The 14,280-nt window shown below is 36.8% G+C and overlaps 1 protein-coding gene across 1 annotated transcript; it reads left to right on the top strand.

Annotated features, from left to right (window-relative positions):
* The first annotated feature begins 10,415 nt into the window (after positions 1-10,415).
* Positions 10,416-12,186, top strand: LOC100676748 (olfactory receptor 14C36-like). Its single transcript, XM_064279344.1, has one exon. The coding sequence runs from the start codon at positions 10,535-10,537 to the stop codon at positions 11,471-11,473; it is 939 nt and encodes a 312-aa protein (XP_064135414.1). The 5' UTR covers positions 10,416-10,534; the 3' UTR covers positions 11,474-12,186.
* Positions 12,187-14,280: the final 2,094 nt, after the last annotated feature.

Genomic DNA, 14,280 nt, shown 5'->3' on the forward strand with positions numbered 1-14,280 from the left:
TTTATTTACCCAGCCCATTATCTTTTGGAGCTGTCTCTTATTTTTTCATTCTTTCCCATGCATGAGTCTGAATATCTTTTTAATGTCCTTTCCTTTTCTTTGGAGGACTCCCTTTAGTAATTCTTGCAAGACAAGTCTGGTGGTAATGTATTCTGATGATTTTTGTTTATCTTGAAATGTCTTGATTTCACCTTCATTTTTAAAGGACAACTGTAATGGGTACAGCATCCTTTGTTGAAAATTCTTCTATTGAGTAATTTATACATATTGCTCCATTGCCTTCTAGCCTCCAGGGTTTCTGAGCAGAAACCAGCACTTAGTCTTACTGAAGACACCTCTTATGTTATACTGTGCTTTTCTCTTGCTGCTTTCAGAATTCTCTCCTTGTCTTTGGTTTTCAATAATTTGATTACAATATGTCTTGGTGTAGTCGTCTTTGGATTCATTTTGCTTGAAGTTCACTAGCTTCCTGAATTTGCAGGTTCCACTTCTTATTCCGGTGTGGAAAATTTTGTCATATCTTGATATATTTTTTCTATTCCCTTTTTCTTCCTTCCTCTTCTGGGATCCCCATAACCTTATGTTGGATTTCTTAATGGTTCACACATAAAAAATTAAGGATTAGTTTTTTTTTTTTTTTTCACTTCTGTAAAAATGCTCTTGGAATTTTGATTGGGATTAATTGGTTTTCTTCTTTTCTCTTGTAGCTCTTGAGACTTGATGATTTCAGTCATCATGTCTTCTAGTCATTTATTCTGTCTTCTGTCTGCTCAAATCTATTGTTGAATCCCTTCTTTTCATTTTACAATTCATTTATTTTATTCCTCAAGTCCAGTAATTATATTTGGTTCTTTTTTTTCCCCTATCTCCTTATTGACTTTCTCATGGTGCCTCCTGATCTCCATTTTGTTGTCTGTGTATTATTTGCATTCTTTGAACATATTTAACATTGCTGTTAGAAGCTTTTCTATTTTTTTTTTCCATTAGCCTAGCCTCCATAGGACTGACCTCCCAGAAAACCTTCTGTGCAGGAAGACTTCTGTCCCAATTGTGCTATCCCTTCTGCCTGCCATGGAACCAGCCAGCCATTCTAGGAATGCATGCCTCCTGCCCCTCTTCCACGGAAGATCTCAGACACTTTCTTTGTTGATTTAGGGCTCTGATCTGATTCCACAAGTTGTAGGTGTTTTGGAAGTTTTAAGTTTCTGGGAGTTGGTTCAGAGATTCACCTTATTATTTATATACATTAAGTTCCAAAGTGTCTCTTTTGTCATAAAGACTGGAGGCAATAAAATACCCTTGCTCTCTTTTTTTATTTTTTTAAGTATTGTTGGATTAGGAAAGAACTACTTTCTCTCTGTGGATCCCACTTTTCATTCACTTTTCTGGCTGTCCCCAGAAAGATATTAAGACTTTGAAGAAGTGAACCATCAACAAAAGTTAAGTTCTTCTACCACTCTCCTAGCCCTAGGAGTGTGGTTCACTGTTTGTATGTCGTGGTGCAGCTCTGCCTGCAACTTACAGTGATTTCAGCTTATAGTTCACATGGAAGCTGAGTGGAAGGGGTTCATAAGCAGTGGAGAAAAAGATTTTCTTACCTGTAATCTTCCTTTTCTTTCAGCTAGGTGATTTATTTCTTGAAATGGTCACTAGAGCTCTGAGTCCATCAATTCCTCTGTGTTGATTGTGCTATTTTTTTTTCTTTTAAAGTGTTGTGGGATAATAGAGATACCCAACTACCTGTATTGTCATCTTGGGGGAGGGGCCAAATAGAAATCTCTGAATGAACAAAATGTGAAGATATTTGAGTCCCATGTGAACACTCACCAAAGGGTGACCTCAGCAGATATCAAGTGAACAGGATAGGCCATTCTGTGGATATCAGTTAGTCACTTTCCCCAGTAATTCCTGTTATTTCCCAATGTCATCATGTACAAAGTGGCCATTGTGGCAGAGTTGGAGGTTATATATGAGCTCAGAAACATGGACTTACACTTATCAACATGGCTACAACCACTGCTGAGTGCCCAATCTGCCAGTAGCAGAGAACAACACTGAGTCCCTGATGTGATACCATTCTCTGGAGTGATCAACCAGCAAACGTGGTGGCAGACTGATTATATGGGACCATTTCCATTTGAAAGGGACAAGATTTTGTTCTCACTATAATAGGAACTTCTTCTAATGTCTATTTGCAGCCTTTTCCATAATACTTTTGCCCAACTACCATCTCTGGACTGACAGAATGTTTTATCTGACATCATGTTGTTGCCCATACATTGTCTCTGATCAAGGAACTCACTTCACAGCAAATGAAATGGGGCAATGGGTCACATGGAATTCACTGATCTTACTATGTTCTCTATCATCTTGAAACTGCTGTCTTGATAGAACTGTGGAATACCTTTTGAAAATGCAAATACAGCGAGTGCCACGTAGGTGACACTACCTAACAAGGCTAGAGAATGCTTCCCAGGATACTGCATATGCTCTAAATTAGCATCAAATCTATGATACTGTTTCTGCCATAGCCAAAATTTACAGATTCAGGATTCAAGGGATGAGAAAGAGTATGGCACCACTCAATATTGCCCCTAGTGTTCCACTCAAAAAAAATTGTATTTTTCTGTCTCTGAAACCTTCATCTCTGCTGGTCTAGAGGTCTGAGTTTCTGCCTCCATCAGATGACACAACAATTTCATTGAATATGCAGTTAACACTGCCTCACAGCCACTTTGGGCTCCTCATGCTTCTTAATCAATAGGAAAAAAAAGTAAGTTATATTGGCTAAGGAGTTCCTGGGTAGTGCAAATGGTTAAAGTGATTAGCTACTAACCAAAACTTTGGAGGTTTGAATCCACCCAGAGATGCCTGTGAATAACAGCCTGGCAACCTGCTTCTTAAAACCCTATGTAGCACAGTTTTACTCTAATACAAATGGGTTAATCAGGTGTGAAATTCAACTTGATGGCCACTGGTGGATTTTCATAGTTTCAAAATATATGATGCATAAAATGACATAACAGCATGAATTTGAAAATCTAAAATCATAGCTAGGAAGTACAATTCAGTCAGCATGTAAAACAAGAGACAAATATTGATAAAGGTAGGAAATTCTTGTACAACAAAATTGACTAGCTTGTCCTGATTAGTACACGTAGAATATGGTTTCAAACAGTGCAGAATAAAGATTCTTTTTAGGCGTGTATGGAGAATGTACAAAGACAGGCCATTTGCTGGTCCAAAATCAATGCATATCAACAGTTTTTAAATAATAAAGGATGTATTGCCTGAGCACCATTTAATTGAACTATAAATTCAAATAGAAAATAAAGGTGCACCTCTAAGAACCAGAAGAAGCTTCTGTTTTCCTGATAGAGTCTGACTGATACTCTCATACTGTTGCATGAAGACTAAACAACAGATAGTACAGTACTTTCTAATATTCATCATGTGCCAGGTACAAGCCCAAATGCTTCACAGATTCCATTGTGTCACACTCCCAAGGGGCCAGAAGAGTAGACACTCTTGTTAACAAAACAGATAAAGAGACTGAGGCACAAGAGATGAAGCAACCTGTGTTTGATCACAGAGCTGACAGCTGCTGGGCTGGACTTTTGTACTGCTTTTGTAAATAGAAATAAATCCCTTATGTTAATACTTTGTAGAGCTTCAGAAGGACTTTTTGTCATTTAATCCATTAGAATTTCAGTCCATTTGGTGCAGCTAGTTAAATCACACTGTTCCTCAGAGAATGAGGGGAACACTATTTCCTTGGATCAGGTTAAACCTGACTCTAGATTTCTCCTTCTATGCCACTTGATATCCATGATCCACAAGAATTTTACCTTATGTGAGACCTCAGAATATTAGGGTACTGCCATTTACTTTGTGTTTAAACCACTGGCTCATTAATCTTCACCAATTCTTTCCCCAGCCTCAAATGTGAGTACATCTTGATATACAAAGTTCATTCACAGGTTTTATTTGCATCCTGATTCCTTATCATCTAGAGCCAATTATCTCATAAAAATTACCCCTGGGCACTGGCTATTGTTGAAAGCACCAAGCAGTGTTCCCAAGGGTTTTCCCTACTGCCATCAGCATCACCAGACACTTATTTTAAAATAAATGCAGAGGGTTTTGTTATAAAACAGAAGAATTATTTCACATTCTCAGTTATCTCAAGTAAATATGTACTCTCATACTTGCCTGCACCTGAAACATCATTGGACTGTTAGCAGAAATTCTGGCTTCCATATCCAACCTAAGAAAACATAATATTAACTTGTGAGTCTTTGCTGATTTAACTTTATTTAACCTTCTATTCTCCCTCTTTGAATTACCACAACTTCTTCACTGCACTGCTCACTTATGTTTTGAGAAAAAGTGTTAATGAGATTAAGATGGGAAGTACAGATATAAGAGGGACTCCCATAACAAGACCAACCTCTTCTTTTTTCCTCCATTAAATACTCAGTCTCAGAAGTTTGAACAGAGTTGATGGCTGATTATGGAAGCACAGAGTGAGCACAGAGCAACAGATGTGGCTGACAGCCAGAACAGAGGCCGGGGCAAGTAGAGGCTCTACACATTGTCCATTGTTTTGATATGCAGATTGTTGATTTAAATTTATATTTAAACAACTTTAATTATGGTGTGTTGTATGTACCTAAAACATAGAAATTACTTATGCATATTAATGCTCTTCAATTAACTCCAACAAAATGTCTGCCTATTTTTTCTCTTTGCCAAGCACTCTGATATATGTTCAGATGTTACATGGATGAATAAGTGAAACCCTGTCATAAAATAAAATGTAGAGATAATCCCTTAGGCTTTAATTGCAATTCTACAGTTTTTTTCATAGTATATTATAAAAGAGCATGTAAGCATTTGTTCATGGTTCATTCCCCAGCTGCCAGACAAGTGTCTTATCTTAGCCACCCAAAATATTTTGAAAGATTGTGTTAATTATAAATAAATTAAATATTTTATGGGTGTGTGGATGAATAAATAAATTGATAAACAAAATATATTTGCCAGTTCTTCAGGTCAAAAATTACATCCTTCAAGCCTTTGTAGAAAAGGCAAAGAATCATTTCCTTTTACACTTTTAGGGACATAAGCACTCTTCTATGCAGAATCCCCCTTGCCAGTGTGCAGGTAAAGAAATGGTCTCAATTTTACAATCTCTATTATTATTATTTTTTTATTCATAACATTTCAGAATATTATATATTGTCATAATCCTTGAACAAAAACTACATTAGTAATAGCTGAGTGGTGGATTTTCCTTTTCCTTTTTTGTTACTCTCTTAAAAACAGCACTACTATGGGTGTTAGATGGAAAACATGTAAGTACCGAAGGGATCACATACTTTCTCCTTTTGTAAGTCGTTTATAATTCTTTTTTGTTTTTCTCTAACATAACAACAATTTTGAGTACCTCACTACCTCATTGTTTGAAATGTTTCACAAATACAACAAGAACAAAAACTACTTATTGAACCATTTCAAAAAAACAAAAAAAAAGCTTTCAGTCTTGCAAGCATGGGGTCAGTTTATAAGGTTTACCTGCCTGGTTTTCTGGCAGTTAGCAGGGTTCTATATGTTGCATGTGGTTACAATGTTCACAAACAAAGGGATCAAGGAAAGAACAATGTAAAATGTGGTGGCATGGAAAATTTTCCATTATAGGCATAAAGTTGGGAGTACAAGGATAAACAGGCCTGGAAATGAACATTCTACTATTTAAAGTCAGCAAGGAAAATAGTTTATGAAATTCAAGGAAAATATGTGCTCTTTTTAAAGCTATTTTTCATAAAGAAAACAAAAATCTTCACAATCGGACCAATAAGCAAAATCATGATAAATGGAAAAAATACTGACATTGTCAAGGATTCATTTAACTTGGATCTGCAATGAACACTCATAGAAGCAGCAGTCAAGAAATCAAATGACACCTTGCATTTGGTAAACCTATTGCAAAATACCTATTTAAAGTGTTAAAAAAAAAAAAAGATGTCACTTTGAGAACTAAGACATGGTATTTTCAATTGCCTCATATGCATGAGAAAAACAGACAATGAATAAAGAAGACCAAAGAAAAAATTATGCCTTCAAATTTTGGTGTTAGTGAAGAATTTTAAATATACCATGGGATGCCAGAAGAACGAGCAAATTTGTCTTGAAAGAAGTACAGCTGGAATGCTCCTTAGGAGAGGATAGCAAGACTTTGTCTCAAGTACTTGTTATCAGCAAGGACCAGTTCCTGGAGAAGGACATCATGCTCGGCAAGGTAGAGGATCAGCAAAAGAGAGGGAGACCCTCAATGACATGGATTAACGCAATGGCCGCAATGATGGGCTCAAACGCAACATCGATTGTGAGGATGGCCCAGGACAGGGCAGTGTTTCATTTCATTGTACATAGAGTTGCTATGAGTTGGAATTGACTCGACTGCACCTAACAACAGCAGTAAGCCTTTGGGCTGAAAGCCTGCAATTCCTCTTGTAGAGTTTGCCAAACACACGTTAATCCATCACCACTGACACTGACAGCTAAGAAAGACAACACTATCGAGCAATTGTGTTTTAGTAAAATATCCATTAACTATTCACCATTCTACTCTAATCCATATAGTCTTCAAGTGGGCAGAAAACAGTATTTTCACTTATCACATTATTTAAGTCCTGAAATATGTTCTGGTTGTACGGGAAAAAAAAATTTGTATTTTAACCAAAACAGAAGACTCAACATACTTCATTTTACTCAACTTGATAATATCATCAAATAAATACTGAATTCAACAAATAATACCCATGTATCATAAATTATAAATAAAAGACATTTTTATTTTCTAGAACCCAAAGACTCATCATGGTAAATGTGGTGAATACTTGAATCAATATTCAATTAATCCGTCACATTTTCAGGTAAGTTCATCATGGCTATGTACTTTTTTTATTCCTAAAATATTGAAATAGACCTTTATGGTGAAAAAAAAAAAAAAGTATTATAGTTAACAAATTCAAAGACTAAAAATTGAAGCAAAATGTAAAGCATAAATACATATTCCTTCCAGTAACTGCCCCCCAAAGAATGCATTTTAAGGTTTTTTTAATATTTGCATAGACTTTCTTTCTGAAATATTTTAAAGAAATATTTTAGGAATATTAAATTCATGAGAGAGGTATCTTGTGGCTATTTCTTAAAGACCTCTTCTCCTACATATTTCAACTAAGCCATGCATTACATTTTGGTCCTAATTCAATAATACGTTGACTGAAATTCAAGTAGTTTTTAATTCTAGTGAAGATATAATACAATGCACTCAAGTTCCATCAATTTCAAGTAGTAAAGGATCAGTTTTAAAGTGAAGATTTCATGTGAAATATTACCAGAAATCAGAAAGCCATGCAAAATATCTGAGATCATTTACAGCGGCTTTATTTTTTAAATATTATCTAAGATAGATCTTAGAGATTTGCCAGAATTATGACAGCTACTGATAGCAATCATGGTAATAGTAAATGGGCAAAAACAACTAAGATTTCAAAAGCATTAAAGAAGACAGAGAAGGAGTTGGAAGAATATATGCTAGTATACTAAAGAAGAAGAGAAAAAAGGAGGGGGAGTTGGGAAGTTAGAAGAGGAGAACTCCAAAGCAAAGATTTTGGAAAATAAAAATGATGCAGTTTTGAACTGATTACTGAAGAAGGATATCTTAGACCCCCATGTATCTATAATGGAATCAGAGGCTATAAGAATGTACAGAAGCGTCATAGGTGAGCAGAGATGTGACACCAGTGGAGGAAATTCTTGTAGCATACTCCAGTGTTGGGGAAGCCTAAGGATCTGAAACCCAGGAAGCTTTCACTTAAGATTCAGGTGAAGATGTTGTTAGAATGAGATGTTTATATGCTGGCAAATAAATACACTGTTAAGTTTCAAGACAAAATAAACATGGATGGTTATAACACTTAAATTTTTGTTAGGTACTGTCGAGTTGATTCCAACTCATAGCGACCCTGTGTACAACACTATTTAATAGGGATAATTAAAAGAAGAGCAAAGGAGGTTAGAAATCCATGTGTGAGATTTTAGAAATGAATGTTTTGAACCAGGGGCGGATTACCCAATAAGCAAGATAAATGCTGTCTTACTTATGATTGCTTTCTAACCTGTAGTTAAGACAGAGGTCCCCAGGCTGTGGAAAATTCCACTGCCTCAAACAGCTTCCTTCTTCTGCCTCACAACTTTGCATTCGAATCCTGGTTCCTTTGCTTGGCCCACCTCGCGGTTTTGCTTTAGAATCCTAGTTACTTTGCTTGACGTGCCCCATAAAAGTCCTGGTGATGAACAAAGTTATATGTAAACTCCATTGCACCTGTGTAGTATGACTAAGAATTTTGCTGATGTAACTTGTATGAATTCCCTACTTGTAAACCCCTTAAAAATAACCTTTCCCCTCACCCTTGCAGAGCAGTCTTGGCAGCAGCAGCTCCAACTAATCCTTTCCTTCTATAACGAAATAAAGCCACCTTTCTGTTCTCCCACCTCAGGTTCTCATTTATTGGCCAAGAGGGGTCACACTGTGCAGAACCTGGGGTTTCCACCTGGCAACGTAATGAACAATTTCACATTTACTCATCACATCAAAGATTTTGCATGTAGGTGTGGCTGGCCTCTGTCCCTCCCCCAACCTACAGCACCTTCCTATAGATTCAAAGCCTCTTTTCAAATTTACACTCCCTGACAGGGACTGGTAAGGTAAGTATGGGCTTACTTGTTCTTATTTACTAATCTGTAGTGAATTTTCACATGTTTTTCACCACATCAAAGATGTGGTGAAGCCTATGTGAAATTGTTCACTACAGATTAGTAAGTACTAGTAAGGCCAGACTTCCTTTGCTTATTGGTTAATCCACCCCTGTTTTGAACAGAGGAACCTAATAATTTACATACATTCAAGGAGAGCCTGGGTATGGATGAAAAATTTAAGACAGCATATAATTGGTAACATTGTATTAGTGGAAGAAAAAAAGACAGAACGAAGACTAGTTTTGGTGAATTAACCTTAAATATGGATATATCTATTTTAGGAAGAAAAGATGAGTGAAAATACATAAGAACATTTTATATTGAATTTCTTAAATACCAGGATAAAACCCCTTTTGATTTTTAAAACATGTATTAAAGTATGTTCACTTTGACAAGAGGCTCTGGCAATGAACGTATTTTATTCTACTCAATGAGTTAAAATACAAATAATTATAAATTGTCCTCTGATGAATTGAAAACATAACACTGGGCAAGTCCAAGAAATACACAGCATTATAGAATGTGGTTTTGAACTGTTCTCATGGTCAACTTTGAAATTAATGTGTGAAATATCAATGGCATAACCATTGGGTCACCATGGTTTAATTTAATCCAAAAGTTACCCTCAGTACTCAGAAGGCAGGAACAGAATAAAATAAGTAAATTTCAAAGGAAGTAACAAAATATTTTTAAAACGATGAGACAAACTGAAGAACCAAATGTCAAAATAAAGAGAGTACATGAAAATAGTTACCAGGAAGAGATATATGTAGCAGCAACAGGGGGGTCATCAGAGAGAGAAATTTTGGAAGGTAAAATTCTGAATGAAATCATAAATAACAAAATATTAGTGGTGTAAGTGGAGATAAAAATATTTTCTATATCTGTGTACAGAGTTTGAATTTAAACTACATATACAGTTTTGAGAGGTTCTTGTAAAACAATCCATTACAATTTTTATTCAAATTCTGTTTGGTCATTTGTTAATGATGTGTTCACATTTACAGAAGAATTCTAATAAGACAAGATACAAAGATGTTACCTATATCAACTCAATCTACCTGGCAAACTTGGCCTCCAATATACTCATTTTCCAGGTAGTATTTAAGCAAGAATTAGCAGAGAATTATATTTTTACCATTACCTTGAGAATAAGTTATACAATTGAGGAGAATAAAGGAGCAGAAGGCAAAATAATGTTATTTTCTACTAACCACTCCACCACCCAATTTTGAGTTTATCATACTGTGGTAGCTTGCATGTTCCTTTGGTATTAGAAACTGACATCAGTATTTCAGATGCTAGTGGAGTAACCCATTGTAGACAAATTTCAGTGCGGCTCCCTAACTAAAACAAACTAGAAAGAAAATCCTGGAAATACACTTCAGAAAATTAGCCTGTGAAAACCTGTGGATCGAAACAGAATATACTGAAAGATGAGACTTCTACGTTGGAAGGCAACAATGGCCTCAAGCATATCCATGATCTTGAGAGTGGCTGGGACTAGGCAGTGTTTCATTCTGTTGCCATGAGTCAAAGCACACTTGATGACAACAAAACAACAACAAATTCCCAACTAGAGTGGACAAAAATGGATATGAGACAATAAATTAACTTTAGCTAATTTCTTTCCTCATTATGATTTCCCATTTTTTTTTTTAGAGATTATTTGCCTTTGTCTCTCCCGTCCAAAGAAAAGTACACAAATATGGCTAACTATACCACAGTGACTGAATTCTTGCTTTTGGGATTTTCTGATGTGTGGGAGCTCAGAGTCTTACATGCCATGTTATTCTTACTGATGTACTTGACAACCTTGATAGGAAACCTTCTCATTGTCACAGTAACCACTTTTGACAAGAGTCTTCACACCCCCATGTATTTCTACCTTAGGAATCTGTCTGTCCTGGACATGTGCTACATTTCTGTCACTGTCCCCAAGGCATGTGTGATCTTGCTGCTTAACAACAGGGTGATCTCTATTGCTGGATGTGCAGCTCAGATCTTCCTTGTAATTTCGTGTGCTGCTGCTGAACTGCTATTCCTCACCATCATGGCCTATGACTGCTACATGGCCATCTGCCATCCCCTTCACTACCCTGTGATCATGAACCCTCGTGTCTGTGTCCAGATGACACTGGCGTCTGTATTCAGTGGTCTGATTTATGCAGGTGTGCACACTAGCAACACATTCTGGTTGTCCTTCTGTCAGTCTAACGTGATCCATCAGTTCTTTTGTGATATCCCCTCTTTGTTGAAGCTGTCCTGCTCTGATACCTTCATCAATGAGGTTGTAATATTTTTCTCTGCAGTAGTAATTGTAGGTGGCTTTTTTTCCTTCATCATCATGACTTATATTCGCATATTTTCTGCTGTGCTCAAGCTTCCAACCAGAAGAGAGAGAGGAAAGACATTTTCCACCTGTGTACCTCACATCCTCGTGGTGACTGTCTTTGTCAGCTCAGTTTTTGTTGTGTATATGAATCCAACCTTCAACTCTCCAACAATTCAAGACATGATCATTTCTGTATTCTACTCTATAGTCCCTCCTTTCCTAAATCCTATCATCTATAGCCTTAGGAACAAGCAGATAAAGGAGGCTGTAAGGAGAACTATGAGAAGGATACTGTATTCAGAAAAACAATAAGATCATTAATTAAAGGCATTGCTACTTTGATGGATAGTGTTGAAAATTTTTTCAAAATTAGATTCTTTGCCTAATTTCAAAATTTGGGAACTTGATATCTAAGTGACAGTCAATATATTGTATGTCAGCCCAGAAACAATGCTTTTATTTTTAGTTGTTGTGGTCTAGAAATTGCTATGTAAGTATTTACATATGATTGACATTTAAATCAATTGAACTTTTGGAAACCCTGGTGGCATAGTTAAGAGCTATGCCTACTAACCAAAAGATCCTCAGTTTGAATCCACCAGGTGCTCCTTAGAAACCCTATGCAGCAGTTCTACTCTGTCCTGGAGGGTTGCTATGAATCAGAATTGATGTGATGGGATCAGGCTTGGGTTTTTGTTTTTTGCTTTTAACATTTAAATCAATTGAATTTAAGTAAACTGTATTACTCTCCACAACCCAATCAGTTGAAGGTCTTAGGAGCAAAAACTGAGGTTTCCCAAGGGAGAATAATTTTGCCTAAGACTGTAAATAGATATTTTTTTCCAGAATTTTCAGCACACCACCTGGTCTATCAATTTCAGACACAAGGCTTTTGGTGGTTCCAACCAGTTGCATTAGCTACATGTTTCAGACAGAACACTTCCAGAGTTTCAAGGCAGTCACCTCACCTAAGGATATTGGACTTGCTAGCCCTACAATCACACTGACCATTTACCTGAGATCTCTCTCAATCTCTCTCTCTCACTTTCTCTCTCTTTAAATATATATTGTATTAATTCTGTTTCTTTGGAGGATTCTGACTGACTTTAATTCTGGGAGTGCTTCTAGAGGAATAAAATCTTAAAGAAGACTTTCCTGATTTAATTCTGATGTTTCTGAAATTGGATCTCACATCTGGTTAGATATGAAGGCACTAATGACTCTATTTCAAAAAGTAAGGAGGATACTGATAGTTCATGGCATGATGAGGAAACACACACATTTGACAAAATACTCTGATCAAATATTTAAAACAGGCAATGTTCTGAAGGATCATGCATTTAACGCCTCAGAAGATTTTGTTCAACTGATGAGTATAATCGCATGGATCGGTTACTCCTAATTTCACAGGAAAAAGTGGGGAAAGGGAAAGGATGAGGTCAGGGCTTCAAATTCCCTAGTCAAATTTTCACCTGAAAATTGCTGTGGATGCTATAAAATAAAATCTTATGTTTTGTAGTCATGGAGATGAGGTAGCTGAAAACCAGACTCAGAGTCTCGTACTACAAATGGCTAGATTACAATGGAAATTAAATTCCTACCTTCACTGTTTTTCTGATGTTAAAGTGAGGGTATTTGGGGGGATGGAATACTATCCTGAATATTTGAATGAAGACATGGGTCAGGTATTGATAATGCTAGTGGCATTGGACCTCTAATTTTTTCCCACTCTTTTTAGCCATTAGAAGCAGCCCTTTCACCCCTATCTGAGGATATTAACCCTTTGTGCCTGAGGAAGTTGTAATGGAGTTCTCCGAGGCAGTTGCCTTGCAAGACACTTTTGATTCTCCTCAGAATCTTCCCCCAACAGCCCTCTTTTCTTCTATACTTAAAACTAAACTCAAATGCCACAGAAACTTAAAGGCAAGATAAAAAGTGTGATCCATCAGGAAGTGTGCTACATGATTTTTCTAATTTATAGACAGAAACCCAGGGATTATGTAGGGAAATGGATATTAACAGTGTAAAAAAAAATGGTGAAAGGAGCATAAAGTTGGATACAGCAGAATTTATTAACAGTTGTCCAATAAGCAGAGATATTCATGATTGATTGTCTCAGCTCAAATGGTTAGAAATAATTCTAACAGTTTGTCTGATTCCTGCTAAAACATAGATCAAGAGATGGCCTACACTAAATGAAGCCGAAATATCAGAATGGCCTTGGTATATTATACAACAAGGATTATGAACGGTTAGGAAAATTGGAATGTTAGAATAGGTTTATCATGTAACACCTTCCCTCCCAACATGGGAGTGTCCATAGAACACACGTTTCACCACAACTAAGAGGGAACCCTGGTTGTGCAGTAGTTACAATCTCAGGCTGCTAACCAAAAGGTTGGCTGTTCAAATCCACCAGCTGCTCCTTGGAAACCCTATGAGGCAGTTCTACTCTGCCACATAGGGCTGCTATCAGTGGGAATCAACTCAGTGGCAATGGGTTTTGAGCTTTATGAGGAATAAATTTGTGACAGGAGCCTCAGCATTCTTGAAGATCTCTGTGGTCACTCTTCTCTGTAACTCAGTTTTACAATGGGAATTGCTGCCTCTGAATTGGTAAACCTAAATGCAATGGTGATAATCAGAGCCCAGGATGGAGGGAACAAATGGTAGCACTTAACTGCCAAAGAGAAGATGGGTGTGGTTATCATAATGGTCACCACAGTCAAAGCAGTAATAAGAGTAGTCTGACTTATATAGGCCTATGGAGTTACCTAGTTGATCCTGGTGTGTCATTAGAAATGAAATTGATAGGAAGTGTGTACTAAATTCTTATGCCATCTGTATAAGTGGAAGAGTTCTAGGTCAACTGAATGTAAGTTTAACCTGAATCACCCAAACAGAGAGTCAAACCTCTTGATCAATTCCCAGACTTCAGCCAGTTTACAGGCCCACATTCCCTTATGTAAAGGGGTGACCTGTCCATTTAAGAAAGGACTCCACTACACTGCCAAGAATTTATAATGTTAATCATTCCAGAAGCCTTCCCCAAAGGGATATATGGCCTTTTAACAAGTTGTCTTAATTATCTAGCCTTGCTATAACAGAAATACCACAAG

Source organism: Loxodonta africana, chromosome 2 (assembly GCF_030014295.1).
Source record: "Loxodonta africana isolate mLoxAfr1 chromosome 2, mLoxAfr1.hap2, whole genome shotgun sequence".
Lineage (NCBI taxonomy): Eukaryota > Metazoa > Chordata > Mammalia > Proboscidea > Elephantidae > Loxodonta > Loxodonta africana.

Bases quoted from the DNA above. Each gene is read 5' to 3' on its own strand.
- LOC100676748 (XM_064279344.1), top strand. From the start codon at position 10,535: ATGGCTAACTATACCACAGTGACTGAATTCTTGCTTTTGGGATTTTCT.